This window comes from Cardiocondyla obscurior, linkage group LG03 (assembly GCF_019399895.1).
Source record: "Cardiocondyla obscurior isolate alpha-2009 linkage group LG03, Cobs3.1, whole genome shotgun sequence".
Classification (NCBI taxonomy): domain Eukaryota; kingdom Metazoa; phylum Arthropoda; class Insecta; order Hymenoptera; family Formicidae; genus Cardiocondyla; species Cardiocondyla obscurior.
The window spans coordinates 4,299,191-4,313,446 of record NC_091866.1 but is presented as its reverse complement, the minus strand read 5'-3'; the positions used below and the strand labels follow the sequence as shown (position 1 = coordinate 4,313,446).

The following is a 14,256-nucleotide window of genomic DNA, read 5'->3' as shown; positions in this document are numbered from 1 at the left end:
AAAGCATAGACGTATAATCCAAATACTTGTGCGTTTTGTTTTTCGGAAATAAAAGTAGCTCGAAAGAGTGAAAATTCCATTGTTAAATATATATACACGATAGAATAGTTAATGAAAATGTATGCGTGCATACAGTTAACTTAATTGTGTGGAGAAGAATATAATTGAAAAATAATGTTATTTGTCTTTCGGTTTATAATAACGTAATATTTGTACAAAACGACGAATGAAGATGGATGATTGACTCGATTAATAAGATAAGAACGGTCATTAGTGCCTTTAGAATTCTCTTGGAATTTAATACCCCGCGGGGCAGATATGTGAAGAATCTGAAAATGAATTATGATGTGTATTCTTCAAAAGGGAGGGGAAGGAGAAAGCGAGGACGTTTCTAGTCGAATTCACTGGGAAACTTTTATGATGATCTTGCGGAAAAGCTTCGGTAAAAGGTGAATGCGCCTTTTAATTTACGATCGTAATTTACATTAACTTTTCTTTATCCTTTCTCCGTTCATAGTCAATCGATGCTTTATCCCGATCGCTTCACGCAAAGCGTGTAATTAATAACCGCGACTGCTATGCGTTCGTCCTTCGGCGAGTCGACGAGGCGATCCATCGCTCTTCATTAATCATCCTCACATTTACACGCCTGGCAGCCGCATCCGCATTCTGTCCCTCCCGCCCCCCTTCCCCCTCCCACCTTTCTCGCTGCTTTCCTTTCCTTCTTTCTCTTTTATGTTTCCGTGTAAATATCGTTCGCGAGGACAGCGGATGGCAGCCAGCGAAAAGGTCGCTCGATAAAACGAGGGGTGACCATTGTCGACTGGTTAGCACTTTTTCGCATGACAAAACGATTTTGCATTTCCTGTGGTCAACGCCGCTGTTCCGGGAGCGCGCGCGGCCGACCTGACAGGACACGACCACCGGAGCGAGGGGTTGTTGGGGTTAAAAAAAAAAAAAAAAAAAAAAAACGACGAGCGTAAAATTTTCGATAGCGACGGATAAACGACCACCGGGTGGGGTGCGTGTTCCCCGCGCGGTTCCGGATTTACATACTACATTTTCGATTACGGCGTTTAACTTTTTCGTTTGTCAGTCTTGGGAAGGGAGATTTATCGCGCGCGCGTGTGATCGCTTCCGAAGGCGCGATTCCATTTTATCGGATATGTCATTCAGACCCTTCTCTCACATTGAAGCGAACGACGCGCCTCGCCAGTCGTGGATTTCTATTCGCGTTTTTATGTATATATATATATATATTTTTTTTTATTTTTTTTTTTTCGGCGCAATTAAAAAACACGATGCAGTCGGGCATTGTGCAAGTCTGATGGATTTTTAGCTGACAGTCTAGGCAGTATTTAAATTTGTCACGAAGGACGAAAAATGAAATTTGCTAAATCCATTATGAAAGTACGCTGCGCGTCGCCACTGATATGCTCTCGACAAGTATACATTTCCCTCCCGACGTATGTTACTAATTTAAATCTATCGCAATTATTATATTTCAAGTGTTATGGGAAATCTCCTTCCCTCCGTAAACGGCATATTGTTTAAGAGAATTCCTCTCGATAACATACCCTCGCGTTACGCGCAAATAGGGCGGGAAATACGTGTTTCCGGGGAAGTTTCTAACATTTATTAAGGCGATCGTTTTGTGTTAGCGTTGCTGCTGACGGCAAGGCCGGATGATAAAGCCACCGAGTGCACGAAGCGACGTGCCTATGCAATATCTGACTGGAAACTGTAACATCGATGCAAGCGAAGCATCCTTTCGCCCGTGCATACGTTCCTAATTTCAGAGGCGCAGTGAGTAACAACTCAGTCTGCTGCCCATTCGAGATCATCTGCGTGCCTGCCGTTACCAGGCGTCGCCTCGCACTGATCCGATTTCGCTGAATATGTTCGGTGTCCGTAACAGATACGCGAACAACGGAGAATACCTCGAGGGGCTCGTTGTAATAATGAGTGTGTTGCGTTTGCCGCTCGTAAAAAATAAAACTCTCGGAATACATGATGCAAAGCGATCGTTACACGAGTGCTTTGCTGTAGTTTTTTTCTCTTTAAATTTTATTTCAGAAAATGCGAATACTTTTAAGTAAAAAGGAACAAAAGAAATAAAAATTCGTTAATAAAGAAAACGGGGATATTGTATTATTAGAAATTCTTTCTCCATTTTTACGGTATTATACTTTTTATATTTATCGCGTGCTCTAACATTTATAGCAACAGCAGCTTTTCCTAAGTTTGGTGTTTTGTTTTTATCTTAAGGAAAATCTTATCAGTGTGTTAATTAGCGAGTTACTTAAGTTTCAGCGAAAAGAAAGCTTGACTGCCAATTAGGCCGTAGTGGACTTAAGAAAAATTTAGTTGAAGCCGTAATTACCGAGATATTTAATCTAGAAAATTTTAATGTCCATTGCGTTAATACACTTCTTTGATTTTTTGCGAAAGACAAAAAAAAAACAAAATCTGTTTGGCTCAACAATATTGTACATATATCACTTTCAATTCGTAATACAATTTTTTCTTTAGCAATTCCATTGTGCTTTGTTTCGCATACATCTATTTCGAATATATGGGCTTCACGCGTAAAAATAAACTGAATAAAAAAAAACATATTCTAATCAAAATATTTGATTGTTTTCGCAAAAAAAAAAAAAAAAAAAAATTGACTTCTCTTTATTCTTTGCTTAGTTTTGTGTTTAAAATATTTCTTTCGTTATTTAATTTGACTTTCTTGCTCGGTATTATTTTACGCAATTAAACGTCTTTGACATAATAAAATTATACTCGGTTTGTTAGACGCGCGCAGTTTGCCTCGTGATTAAATTTCCTCGAGTTTCGATAAAGTTTTCGACACCTTATCTAAAATGAGAAACAGGCGATTCCTCGTGTAGTAGTTTCACTTAGCTATCGAAAATGAAAGTCATTCGGGCGTGAGACATTTTCATGTAAATCCGCGTCTTTGCTAACGCTTGTATCGTTTCTGGTTTCTCTGTCTTCGAGTGGCTCGTACTTGAGCTTGAACCGATCTTAAAATTCCTTTCATCGTACCGTCGGCTTACACGTACCCTTTCGTCGAGTAAGATTGAGAGAACTCCCGCATTTACAGAGGTCTTATTAACGCGTCGCGGCGTAGAACGCGCAAAATTTAGGACATCTCCGTCCTTGCCTAGGTTCGCGCGATATATCTCCCTGATGGGACTTCGGGGAACAATTATTGCTATTCCGGCTCCATCCTTCCTTATTCCAGCCGTCTCGGCAATGAACTCATTGGAGGCTTTACCACTGCGCCGTCCGTTGCGAGCTCTCGATTTAACGAATCAAATTTACATTTTAATTTTAGTGTAAAAAACGATACTTGAAATTAACTCGCGGTCAACACGCGGTTCGTCTCGTCAGACTTTTGTTTTTTATATTATGAATAGTTACATCTTGGTTTAATAATTTTTTTCTTTTTCTTTTTTTTTTTTTAACGCGATATGTAAAAGTCAAGTAAAAGTGGGCTAAGAAAATTACTTTAAGAACTTTTACCCTTATTTTAAAAAGTGACCACCAACATTTGAGCTTAGTAATTCAACAAATTTCTCCTACGCCTTATTGTTCGATGCAAAACCTGCGACCCTTCTGGTGCTCCTTCAAAAGTGCCGCGCTGAAAATGCGAAAGTCACAAGGGGAAAGATCCGGGCTGCACGGAGAGTGCTTGAGAACTTGCCACTTAAACTTCCGAAGCATATCACGAGTCACATTTGCCCGTATGGAGTCGCAAGTTTGCGCCGGACGATGAACTGCAGCGGACAGTTACACATATTCTGATGTAAAAACCGAGGGATTTCTATGAGCGTGAAATTACCAGGTTTGTTACTCAGTGGGACAAAAGCTCCGATGCTGGTGGAGGTTTTTTTTTCTTTTTTTTTCTTTTTTTATATATATATATATAAAACTAAAAGTCTCGGGAATAATCTCTTCGGCTTTTGCTCGACTATATATAACGCCACTTATATAACGTTACTGTCTCTTAAATGAAAAAAAATATCGCGCGAAATAACCTGCACGTACGTATGTTTATATCAGTTTAAAGTTCCGGTCAAAGATATTACGTTACTTGATGAATATTGAAATGCAAAAATAATTGAGAGACGAGACGGAGTTCCATAAGCGTGATATTAAATACTCGCGCTTAATTTATATTTGCCCTGTGTACGCGGCAACGGTTTTATTATTAATGCGAGCGGTATGATCTATACGCACACTATGACAATTTCAGGATAATAAATTAATGCTCCCTCAAGAGAGCAGCGAAGTGGTAAAAGCCTCGCGCCTCGCAAATTGCTGGTTCTCATTATTATTGCTGCTGACCGTGGGTAACGTTCTCTATCCCGGCGTACGTGGCAGCGCACCGTTATTATGACGACCTGCGTTAAGCTAATGATAACTGCGATATGCGCTAACGAGCTTTGGTACAGCTGACGCTGATCTAACTTACTCATGGGCGCCAAGACGAGTGATATTCTGCTTATCGTTTTCGAGACGCTAATAAATTTTCATAAGATCGCGACGTAGACTAACCGTTGAATAATAATCTATAATTATCGACCTAATAATTAGACGACCGTGCGACGAGTAATTATTGTATGAATTTGCGTGCAGGTGCAATAGCGCGCGTCTTCCCAGAGTATTTCCTTTGTTATATTATTCCCGCTTGTTGCGGGGGTTTCTAATATATCCACGCAGATTAAAGCTTCGGTGTACCGACTCAAAGTAAATTTAACCCGCATTTACGGCAAGCTGTACCACGAAATTGGTGTTAAATTACTGTAATTAATTGCCACGAGTAAGCTACACCTTAGCCGTACGCGTCATTACTATGTTTCTATCCTTGGCATACGCGAAAGTATCGCCATTTCTTTGTAAATTAACAATTGATGTAAAAGAATAACGAGGTTACATCGAAATCGAGTTAAGATCGCACGATGGAATTAATTAATAAGATAGTATTAATATTATACTCTAGCTTCTTTTTACCGGGAGATTAATTTACCTTGAAAAGTTTTAAACCGTTAAATAAATTGATAGAAATGATGAAATGCGCGTTATCAATTTTTAACTCGCACAAAGTTTTCGAAATAATTAAATATTCGATGCAATATACATTCTCGAGTTAATAAATTATATCTATTATAGAATTAATCTCCGGCAATGTTAAAAAAAAAAAAAATAAAAAAAAAATAAAAAAAAAATTTAATACCGATGCTGTTGTGTAGTATTAATTTCGAAATTGCTTTTCGACCGACTGTTATTACATAGCGCAACGCTTTAATAATTTTTTTGTTTTTTTTTTAAACGATAGAACGGCCGAGAAAATGATATTTTTTCGCAATACTTGGCGCATAATGTTGCACCAGCGGCAATAGCGGTAGTAGCTCGACCGCATCTTCGCCGCCCTCCACATTTTCTCCGTTCCATTATACGTGGACGCGGGTCATAATGTATTCGCTCGGTTTAAAGCGTCATGAGCGTTCTGCCCGCACGAACGCGCCGGGCATCGAGCGCCGGGCGTCGGACGCCGGACGCCAGGCGCCAAGACCGGGTATAACCCGCTGCGGCATGCGCTGCCGCAGAATTGGTGTTAAATTACAATTATTAATTGCAGTAAACAAGGTACACCGTCGTACGCCGGTTCTCTCCGCTTCACACTAGACGCGTCATTTGCCTTTAATTCGGCGAACGGGCCAAGTTGGTGCTCAGAGCGCGCTTTAACATTATCATGCGCGGACATTTTCCGACAAAATGATGGGAATTATTTTAAAGCGGACTTCGCAAGATTTTCGCAAAAGCTTCACCGTGTTATCCTCGCGCGGAAATGCCTCGGTGAATATCTCGCGAGTTAATTTAGAGACTGACGTTTTTAGGACAGTGCTAATCAGCCTGACGAAATTTTCCCCACCCTTACAATTTCTGAGCTTTCTCTAAAGCCTGAAAGTCTCTCGAGGGGAAAAGGAAAATTAGGGAAAAAGGAAAAAACAAAATTTCTTTTTAAAAGTAGATCAAATATTGGACGGGTGTAATTAATCGTAGTTTACATTAACATCGTTTGAAAATCATATAAAATCGCACATTGATGGAAGTTGATTTTTTAAGTTTATTCCTAAAGTTATTAAAGTTAAAAATGTAACTAATATTTTTTTTCATTTTTTTATGATTTGGGGAGAAAGTGTGTTAAGCGATAATTGTCGACTGAAGTTGATACTGAGTAAAGAATTATATAAAGATCCTATCCTAAACAACCTGTGTTAGATCGAATCGTATTTAATCAGCTAAATTTTTATTATTTTAAAGGTTTTAATTATTATTTTACGGTTTAAAATTAATTTTTTGTAATGATAATATAATTCTTACGAATTATTAAATATTTAGACGAGTATTTAGACGAGTATTTAGACGAATATTTAAACGAATATTTGAACGAATAAATTTTTAACCAGATCAATCGCAAAACGATGTTTTAAACGAAATTGAATCGGAAAGAATACGAAAATGCGACTATGCCGCAAGTGGCCGAAAACGTCAACTCTGCCGCAAGTGGCTGAAAATGTCGACTCTGCCGCAAGTGGCTGAGTCTTCCACTTGCGAATTTTAAACTACTTTTCTACTCTACTGCTACTACAAACAACGAATTTACGAATTGTAACGTTTTCTTTAATTGTGCTGTTCTTATTTATTAATTAAAAATATATTCAAATGCGTTAAAGTACTTTATATGAAATATTTTTACTGTTCTTATTTATTAATTAAAAATATATTCAAATACGTTGAAATACCTTATATTAAATATTTTTGCTGTACTTATTTATTAATTAAAAATATATTTAAATGCGTTGAAATACTTTACATTCAATATTTTCGTAAATTCGTCGCGTTGGTAAATAAAATTCTTCACTTACATTCGATGGGGCGGAGTTCAGCTACGAAGATAGACTGGGCGATGATTCTGTAACACACAAATAAAAAATATAATGAAAAACATGTATAAATTGCACCAAGTTATGATTTTTGATTTATAAATTTGTAATAATTTAATTATGAAAAGATTTTTAAAAGAAACATTTTTTCTAAAACGTTAAATCTCTTTTTTTTTCTTTTGAATTATTACTTTAATTATTATTGAAAAATAAAATTAATCAAACAAATTTTTTTTTACTTTTATGTAAATATAAAAAAAGATATTTACCCAAACGTTGCTCCGCCGATGCCTGATGTCCATCCGGGACCTGCTCCTCCTCTCAGAACTCAGTTCCATCTTTTACTGGTCACTCGCGACACTCGCGGAATATTAATTAAAGCTAATCGCGCGACCCTGGCGGCACTCCCGTTTTTAAAATTCCTAAACAAATTCCAATCGTCCGTTTACTTTGTACGATTTCGCGACGAACCCCGACCGTTCGTTTATTTAATCGGTAACGACGACATTAAAAAAAAAATGAAGAGCTGTAACAGAACTACATTAATCTGCACATACATATATAACAATTGAAATAGATATAAGCAATATTCTACAAATACTACAAATACTACGCAAATTACGATTTACCCGAATTGCACGATTTACGCGAACCGCCCGATATACGCGAAGTACCGCTTTACGCGAATATTTTTATATATATCTATATTTTTTTCCGCGTGTGATAAATAATTTGCCCACCCGAAGTCTTAATATTAGAAGAAAGAAATATTTTACTCACGAAACGAAGCAGCGGAGTAACCTGCAACAAATAAATATAAAATTTTGATTACAGATATGCTAAAAATATTCACTCTCTTTAAAAAAAATGTCTTTAATATGTCTTTAAATAATTTAACAAATAAATAATTAAAAGTAAAATTGTCTAATATCGAAAGAGAAAATTTATTTTAACGTATATTAATTTTAAGTAAAGAAAAAGCGATGCTTACCCAGGGGTTGCTCCGCCGATGCAGGATGCCTATCCGAGGCCTCCTCCTCCTCTCAGAACCAGGAATTAATAATCTGTAACAAATAAATATAAAGATTTAATGTAGACATGCTAAACAAATTTTTTACATAGAAAAATAAATTTAAAGTTTTTCCAATTAGTTTATTAATTAAAAACATTGAAAATAAAATTAATTATTATTTAGAACGGATTTTATTTTGTTCAGGAAAAGTGATTCTTACCGTAGGGTTGGCCGTCCGGCGCCTGATGCCTATCCGAGGCCTCCTCCTCCTCTCAGAACCAGAAGTTGATAATCTGTAACAAATAAATATAAAGATTTAATGTAGACATGCTAAACAAATTTTTAATATTGAAAAAAAAAAATTTACGTTTCTCCAATTAGTTTATTAATTAAAAACATTGAAAATCAAATTAATTATTATCTGAAACAGATTTTATTTTGTTCAGAACAAGTGATTCTTACCGTAGGGTTGATTCTCCGGCGTTTGATGTTTTTCCGAGGTCTGCTTCTCTTCTCAGTACCGAAAGCTCCGAGTCGGATCCGTTTTCCTCGGACAAGACATTCACGAAAAGCGTGACCGTGTACACGACCGTGTACGTACTTCCGTTTACAAAAATCGAACAGTAATATCTGCCCGATTGCTAACACGGTACTTCCGATACTTCTGACGAACCGGCTGCTGTTCATTAATTCAGTATCGACGACGACGGCACGTTCATTCTTCTTCTCAATCCTCATCTGAAACAGAAAGCAAGAATTAATTAGTCGCGTCAGCGTCCACGACTTACAATTAATAAATATACATTATTTTTCAACGTGTTCTAACCTATGTTAACTGTGCGTCCCAACGATGTTAGCTGCGTGTCCTGATTTACACTGTGAATCGCGCGCGAGGTCAACGATGTATACATATAAACACCTGCAGCTATGATGGTTGCTCATCGAGAGGTGATCACGTGATCATCGCGCGATACGTACGCAGCTATCTCTGTCTATCTCGCGTGACCTCCCTCTCTCTCCCTCTCTCCCTCCCTCACTCACTCTCTTTCTCTCTCTCTCTTTCTCTCTCTCGCGCGCTCCGATCCGTTTCTCTCTCGCATGCTACGCACCACGCAGCGTAAAATATTTTATTCCGAGTCAAAGAAGGTCGAGATTAATGCTCGCGAGTCACGGCGATCCTTCCAGAAACGCGAATATAACTAACGCGTAAATGATGATAAAATTCACTTTCGACACGATTTGTACGTACTGTCCGTGCTCGAAGCATTCGTTGCGAATGTCTAATTGCCTCGAGATGCATCTCCGTGGCACCGAACTTGCGTACATTGCCGATAATGGAACGTCTCTTTACTACGCACCACGCGGTCGGCTACCGGAAGTGAGAGTCAGTCCACGCATTACGCACGTATGTCCTTCCTCGATAAAGGCAAATCACCCCGGGATAGATCTCGAAATCACCGAACCCGCGGATCATTACCGAGAAGCACGGAACGTCTCCTTACTGCGGCACCACGCGGTCGGCTACCGGAAGTGAGAGTCAGTCCACGCATTACGCACGTATGTCCTTCCTCGATAAAGGCAAATCACCCCGGGATAGATCTCGAAATCACCGAACCCGCGGATCATTACCGAGAAGCATGGAACGTCTCCTTACTGCGGCACCACGCGGTCGGCTACCGGAAGTGAGAGTAATCGTACGCGCCACACACGTTCCTGCTCCACTGCTGTTCCTCGGTGAAGGCCAATCACTCCAGGATGTATCTCGGTATCATTAAACTCATGTACCACTGTTTAAAAGCACGAAAGTACGAAACTTCTCCTCCGCCGTGAACTGCGTAATGCGACCGACGAGAAGGTAGTGAGTGCTAGTGACTAGTAAGTCCCCACATCCCCACTCCTAGTAACTAGTGCTCCGCTTTCCCTCTGCTTTCCCCACCACTTCCCCCCATCACTACCACCTTCGCCTATGGTTCTCTCTAGTGAAATATCATTAGTAATTATTCTAACCTTTACGCGGAACGTGGTCACGTCTCTCGATAGAATATTATATCCGAATATTAATCTGACGATTTATACATTGCAGTTTCGTGTCAATTATTTAATTATTTGTGATTTACGAAATTAATTGAAACAAGTTAATATATTTAATGCGAATATAAATCAGATTTAAAACCACGAGAAGTGTTCAAAGCGTCGTGTAAGGTATGTACATCTGTATTATTGCTGAACATTATTGTTCGATATCACGGAAATAATACGTTTTTAAAAGTTTAGTATATATCTAACTTTTGATTGAAATAACGTTCTTGATTAAAAGAATTATCGTCATTGATCGCGGATTTATGGCTTTTCGAGGATCGCCTGATTTCGCAATTGCGACCCACGTTCGCCGGTAGATAAAAATCTCGATCGATCGACACCGTTTCTCAAAACATCGCGTTTATCCTCCACAATTTTTACCTCGAAATGCTATTTCGCGATCGGTCCACGCAGCGGAACTATTTCATGTTCGAAATTCACGAGCACACTCCTAACTTAACCTAACCGGGGCTCGAAGTTTATTGCAAGCGCGGCGACGCACGTGTGATGAAAAATGGGCAGTATCGTATAAGCACGATAACGATTGCGTATCACTTACAACGATCGGTAGCATTTCATTCCGATTCGATCCGTATAACTCGCGCACAAGTGCGCCATTATTATTGGCAGGTATTAACCGTAACACTCGCACACCTTTGAAGCAGATTTATTTGCCACCACGCATAATGTTAACGTTTACGTTTTGATCCGATCGGTACTTATCTATGCTCTCACGTGCATTTAGAACGGACGCTATCCGGAAGCCATCGCATAAATTCGAACTTAGTTCACCGCAAATGCAATTCGCGTAGAATACGTGGAATAGAATGCCACGAGAATTCTTCAAGAGCGGGGACGCATTGAACGGTCAAATAATTTCGCATTTTCCGCATTTGTACTCTTAAATGAGTCGTCGAATATAATAGAATCTAGCCCTTTCGTCGCGGCATTTTTCCCGCAATGAAACGAAGAATGCGGCATGCTCGGTATCATTAAATAATTACGCAGAGGAAAAGAAAAAAATCTATATTCAGATTTTGCTATTTTTTTTTTTTTTTTGCGTAATTCTTTGTTCATAAAGAATGTATCACTCTTCGTCTCGAGTTTCAGTCAATCGCAAGCTTTTAACGGAAACCAATACCGACGCGAAAATCATTTTATCGCGACCCTCGTCGTCGACGGATTCTTTCCTTATATTGGCAGTCTTGTACAAAACGGCGTTTCCTCTATGTATATTTGATGTGTCGCTGATGGAGTCCATTACACAGCGAACAGACTCTGAATTCTTCCCTTTTATTTTATATATTTTTTTCTTTTTTCTATTCCAGTTCCGAGATCGGTGCTGCGGGAGCAATTCGAGGGCGAGGTCGAGGGAGACGAGTTGGCGCTGATGCACGAGTTCGAAGAAGGATTCGACAGGGCGGACTTCAGGGCTGAATTCAGCCCCAGCCCGAATCTCGAAGGACCGCAGCCGCCACCGCGGGACAACGTCTCGAGAAATTTTCCAACCGTTAGCTCATCTCCACCTCGCGCACGGACCAACAACGACGGTAAGTTCCGCCTAGTCGGTTTACTTTTTTTTATTTGGAAAAAGAAATACAAAAATGCATGCTGCATGGCAAATGCTTTTTCAAGTGCACGTAATATGTGTGTATAGATATTAACTATATAAGATAGGTGGTAACAAGTCAATGATAATGAATTGTATATTTCAATGTTTTAATATTCAATAGTCTTAGATTTTTTTACGTGATTATATTCTTTCGCACAGAAAAAAATTGCTGAACCTATTATTTTTTTTTTAATAAAAAATTAAAGTCTGCATTTCTTTTTTGCATAAGCTTGACATATTAATCGTTGTGAATACATATGTACGTTCTGTGCTGTATGATTTTATTTTTGAAACTATACGTCAGATTATTTTTGCATATGCTAAATTTTGTTAACAAGCAAACTTACAAAAATGTATATACATATAATATAAAAATGTTTCCATCTATCTCGTTATATTTAGGTTCGTATTTTTTTTTTTGTTTTATTTGAATATTTGATTTGTGAATGGCGTGCACAATGTTTGCATGTTCCTCGCATTTTTGCATGCTTGCTTTTGCCCATGATCGATCTGCATTTGACATACCGACCGACGCGCGTACATATATCAGACATTATCAGGCGGAAGTTGCATCCAGGTAATACGCGTGAGTGCTAAAGGCGATTAGCTGGCTTCCGTGTCGGGATTATGAAAATTTATTTCGGCAAGTTCTCCGTTCTGAAGCATTATCCGAGCAGTTGATTAATTCTACTCATTTATAAATAACCGCATAATTGTATAATTACATGCGGGTGACGAGGTAAATTATTATTTCCATGACTAATTAATCCCGGCGGCTCACGCCGGGACATCAACAGTGGAATCCATTTATACTAGACATTTCACTACGCCTACAACTGCATTATCACGATGCATAATTTTTTACATAATAAAACTTTCTTCCTACAAATTTGCGTAAAAAAAAAATAAAAAAAAAAATAAAAGAAATAAAGAAACAATGAAAAAGCGAAGCCGAAAGTGCATGCTTATAGCGGATTATTCTGGAACAATAGGATGAATAATAATATAATCTTTAATACGTGATACAAATTACGTTTAAATGAAATTTTGACAATTGAATGCAAATGGAAATTGCACCTCGAATCTTTTTGTTTTTTTCTGAGTTGCGTTAAGTTTCTTTTTTTTTTTTTTTTTTTCATATCGCGACGCTGACGAGCAGCATGACGAAGGGGCATATTAAAGTCCATTTTTACGCTTCCGTTCTTTTCACAGCAGTCAGGGACATTTCGGTGCATTGAAACGTTCTTTTTTTTTCTTTTTTTTTCCTCTTCCTCTCCTATCGCGCCGCGTGCTGTATAAAACGCGGAAAGCAAAGCGTTCGTCTTAAAGTCGCTCTCATTGCCGGACGTATCCGGATGTACGTAACTTTATATCCTGTATAGTAATGTCCGCAATGAAATTACTTACCAGCTCGATGAAAAGCACGCTCGGCGAGAGCGGCAGCGTCCGCTTTATATTCACTTCGCCTGCGAGCGTTATCTCTTTTATTTTTTTTTATTTTTTTTTTTTGTACGCGAATTTACCAGGAACGTTATACGGGAACTGGCGTTATTAGCATCGCGTGCGCAACGAGCGTATTTTGCGATCCCTTATTATTATCTCTCATTAACACTTTCAGTTCCGCGTAATTTTCCCGTTCGATATTTAAGCCGCGGCGTGTCCCGTCAGTGATGCAGCTTGATGCTCAGTCCGGCGTGCATCAGTAACGCGGCTCAGTATTTGGGCCAATGCACTCGAATGATTCATTCTCGATATTTATAGTCGGACGCATCTCGAGACGCATTTAAAAAAATCGCTTTACCAACTTTTTCAGCCGCGGCAAAAGTTTTATCACTTTTGCACGCTGCGTTTTACTTCGCCGAATTACTTGTTATTAGATATCGAATTTTATCCGACGGGCGATATTTAATAGAATAAACCGGCCGCTTCCATCGATCGGAAAGGGTAAAATCAACTCATTAAAGCCACGCGAAATTAGGTAAGTCGATCGGTTCAGAAGTTTCGGCTTCAAAGATCGCCTGACTGGACACGGTACTGTAATTGGATATGCATTCACTCCACCACTCCTTGCTGACACCTTTGCTTCGTGGTCCATTGAATCATTGGCTATTGCCCTCGATTATTCGACTCAATAGCTTCGGCAAAGTGAAAAGCAACACGGAAAGATATATGTATTAGAGTAGTATAAAGGAAAAGATGTAAGGATTAATAAGGAACTGAAGCTTCAAAGGTGCTCGTGAAACATCTGTTACTTACTCCGTCAAATGGAACGTTCACAATTTAACGTTCATGTATAAAAATTGAGTTGTATGCACTGACGGAGCTTGAATCACGCGCGGTGTAATTAATTATAGCATCGAGACGTGTATGTATGTCGCTAAGAAAGCGATCGAAGAATACGGATGCGCGAAAATACTCGCTTCGAATATATCTCAAATTTCCATCCTACGCGAATATTCTTATCTACGTATTAATAGGCCGGATAAAACAGGAATTCAGGAGCACATGTCCGCAGATAAAAATACCGATAAAGTTAAATTGGTTCGAAAGCAGATTAAATGTAATATATTGGTAATCTATTGTTTTCAATT

General features: G+C 38.8%; 1 protein-coding gene across 2 annotated transcripts in view; it reads left to right on the top strand.

Moving 5' to 3' along the window:
* The window catches only part of LOC139101230 (protein eva-1), a 143,181-nt gene that overhangs the window by 113,329 nt on the left and 15,596 nt on the right, over positions 1–14,256 (top strand). For both annotated transcript variants that reach the window (XM_070654241.1, XM_070654240.1), the window contains exon 6: positions 11,382–11,603. In XM_070654241.1, coding sequence (XP_070510342.1) covers positions 11,382–11,603 — 222 coding nt within the window. The remainder of the gene's footprint in view (positions 1–11,381; positions 11,604–14,256) is intronic.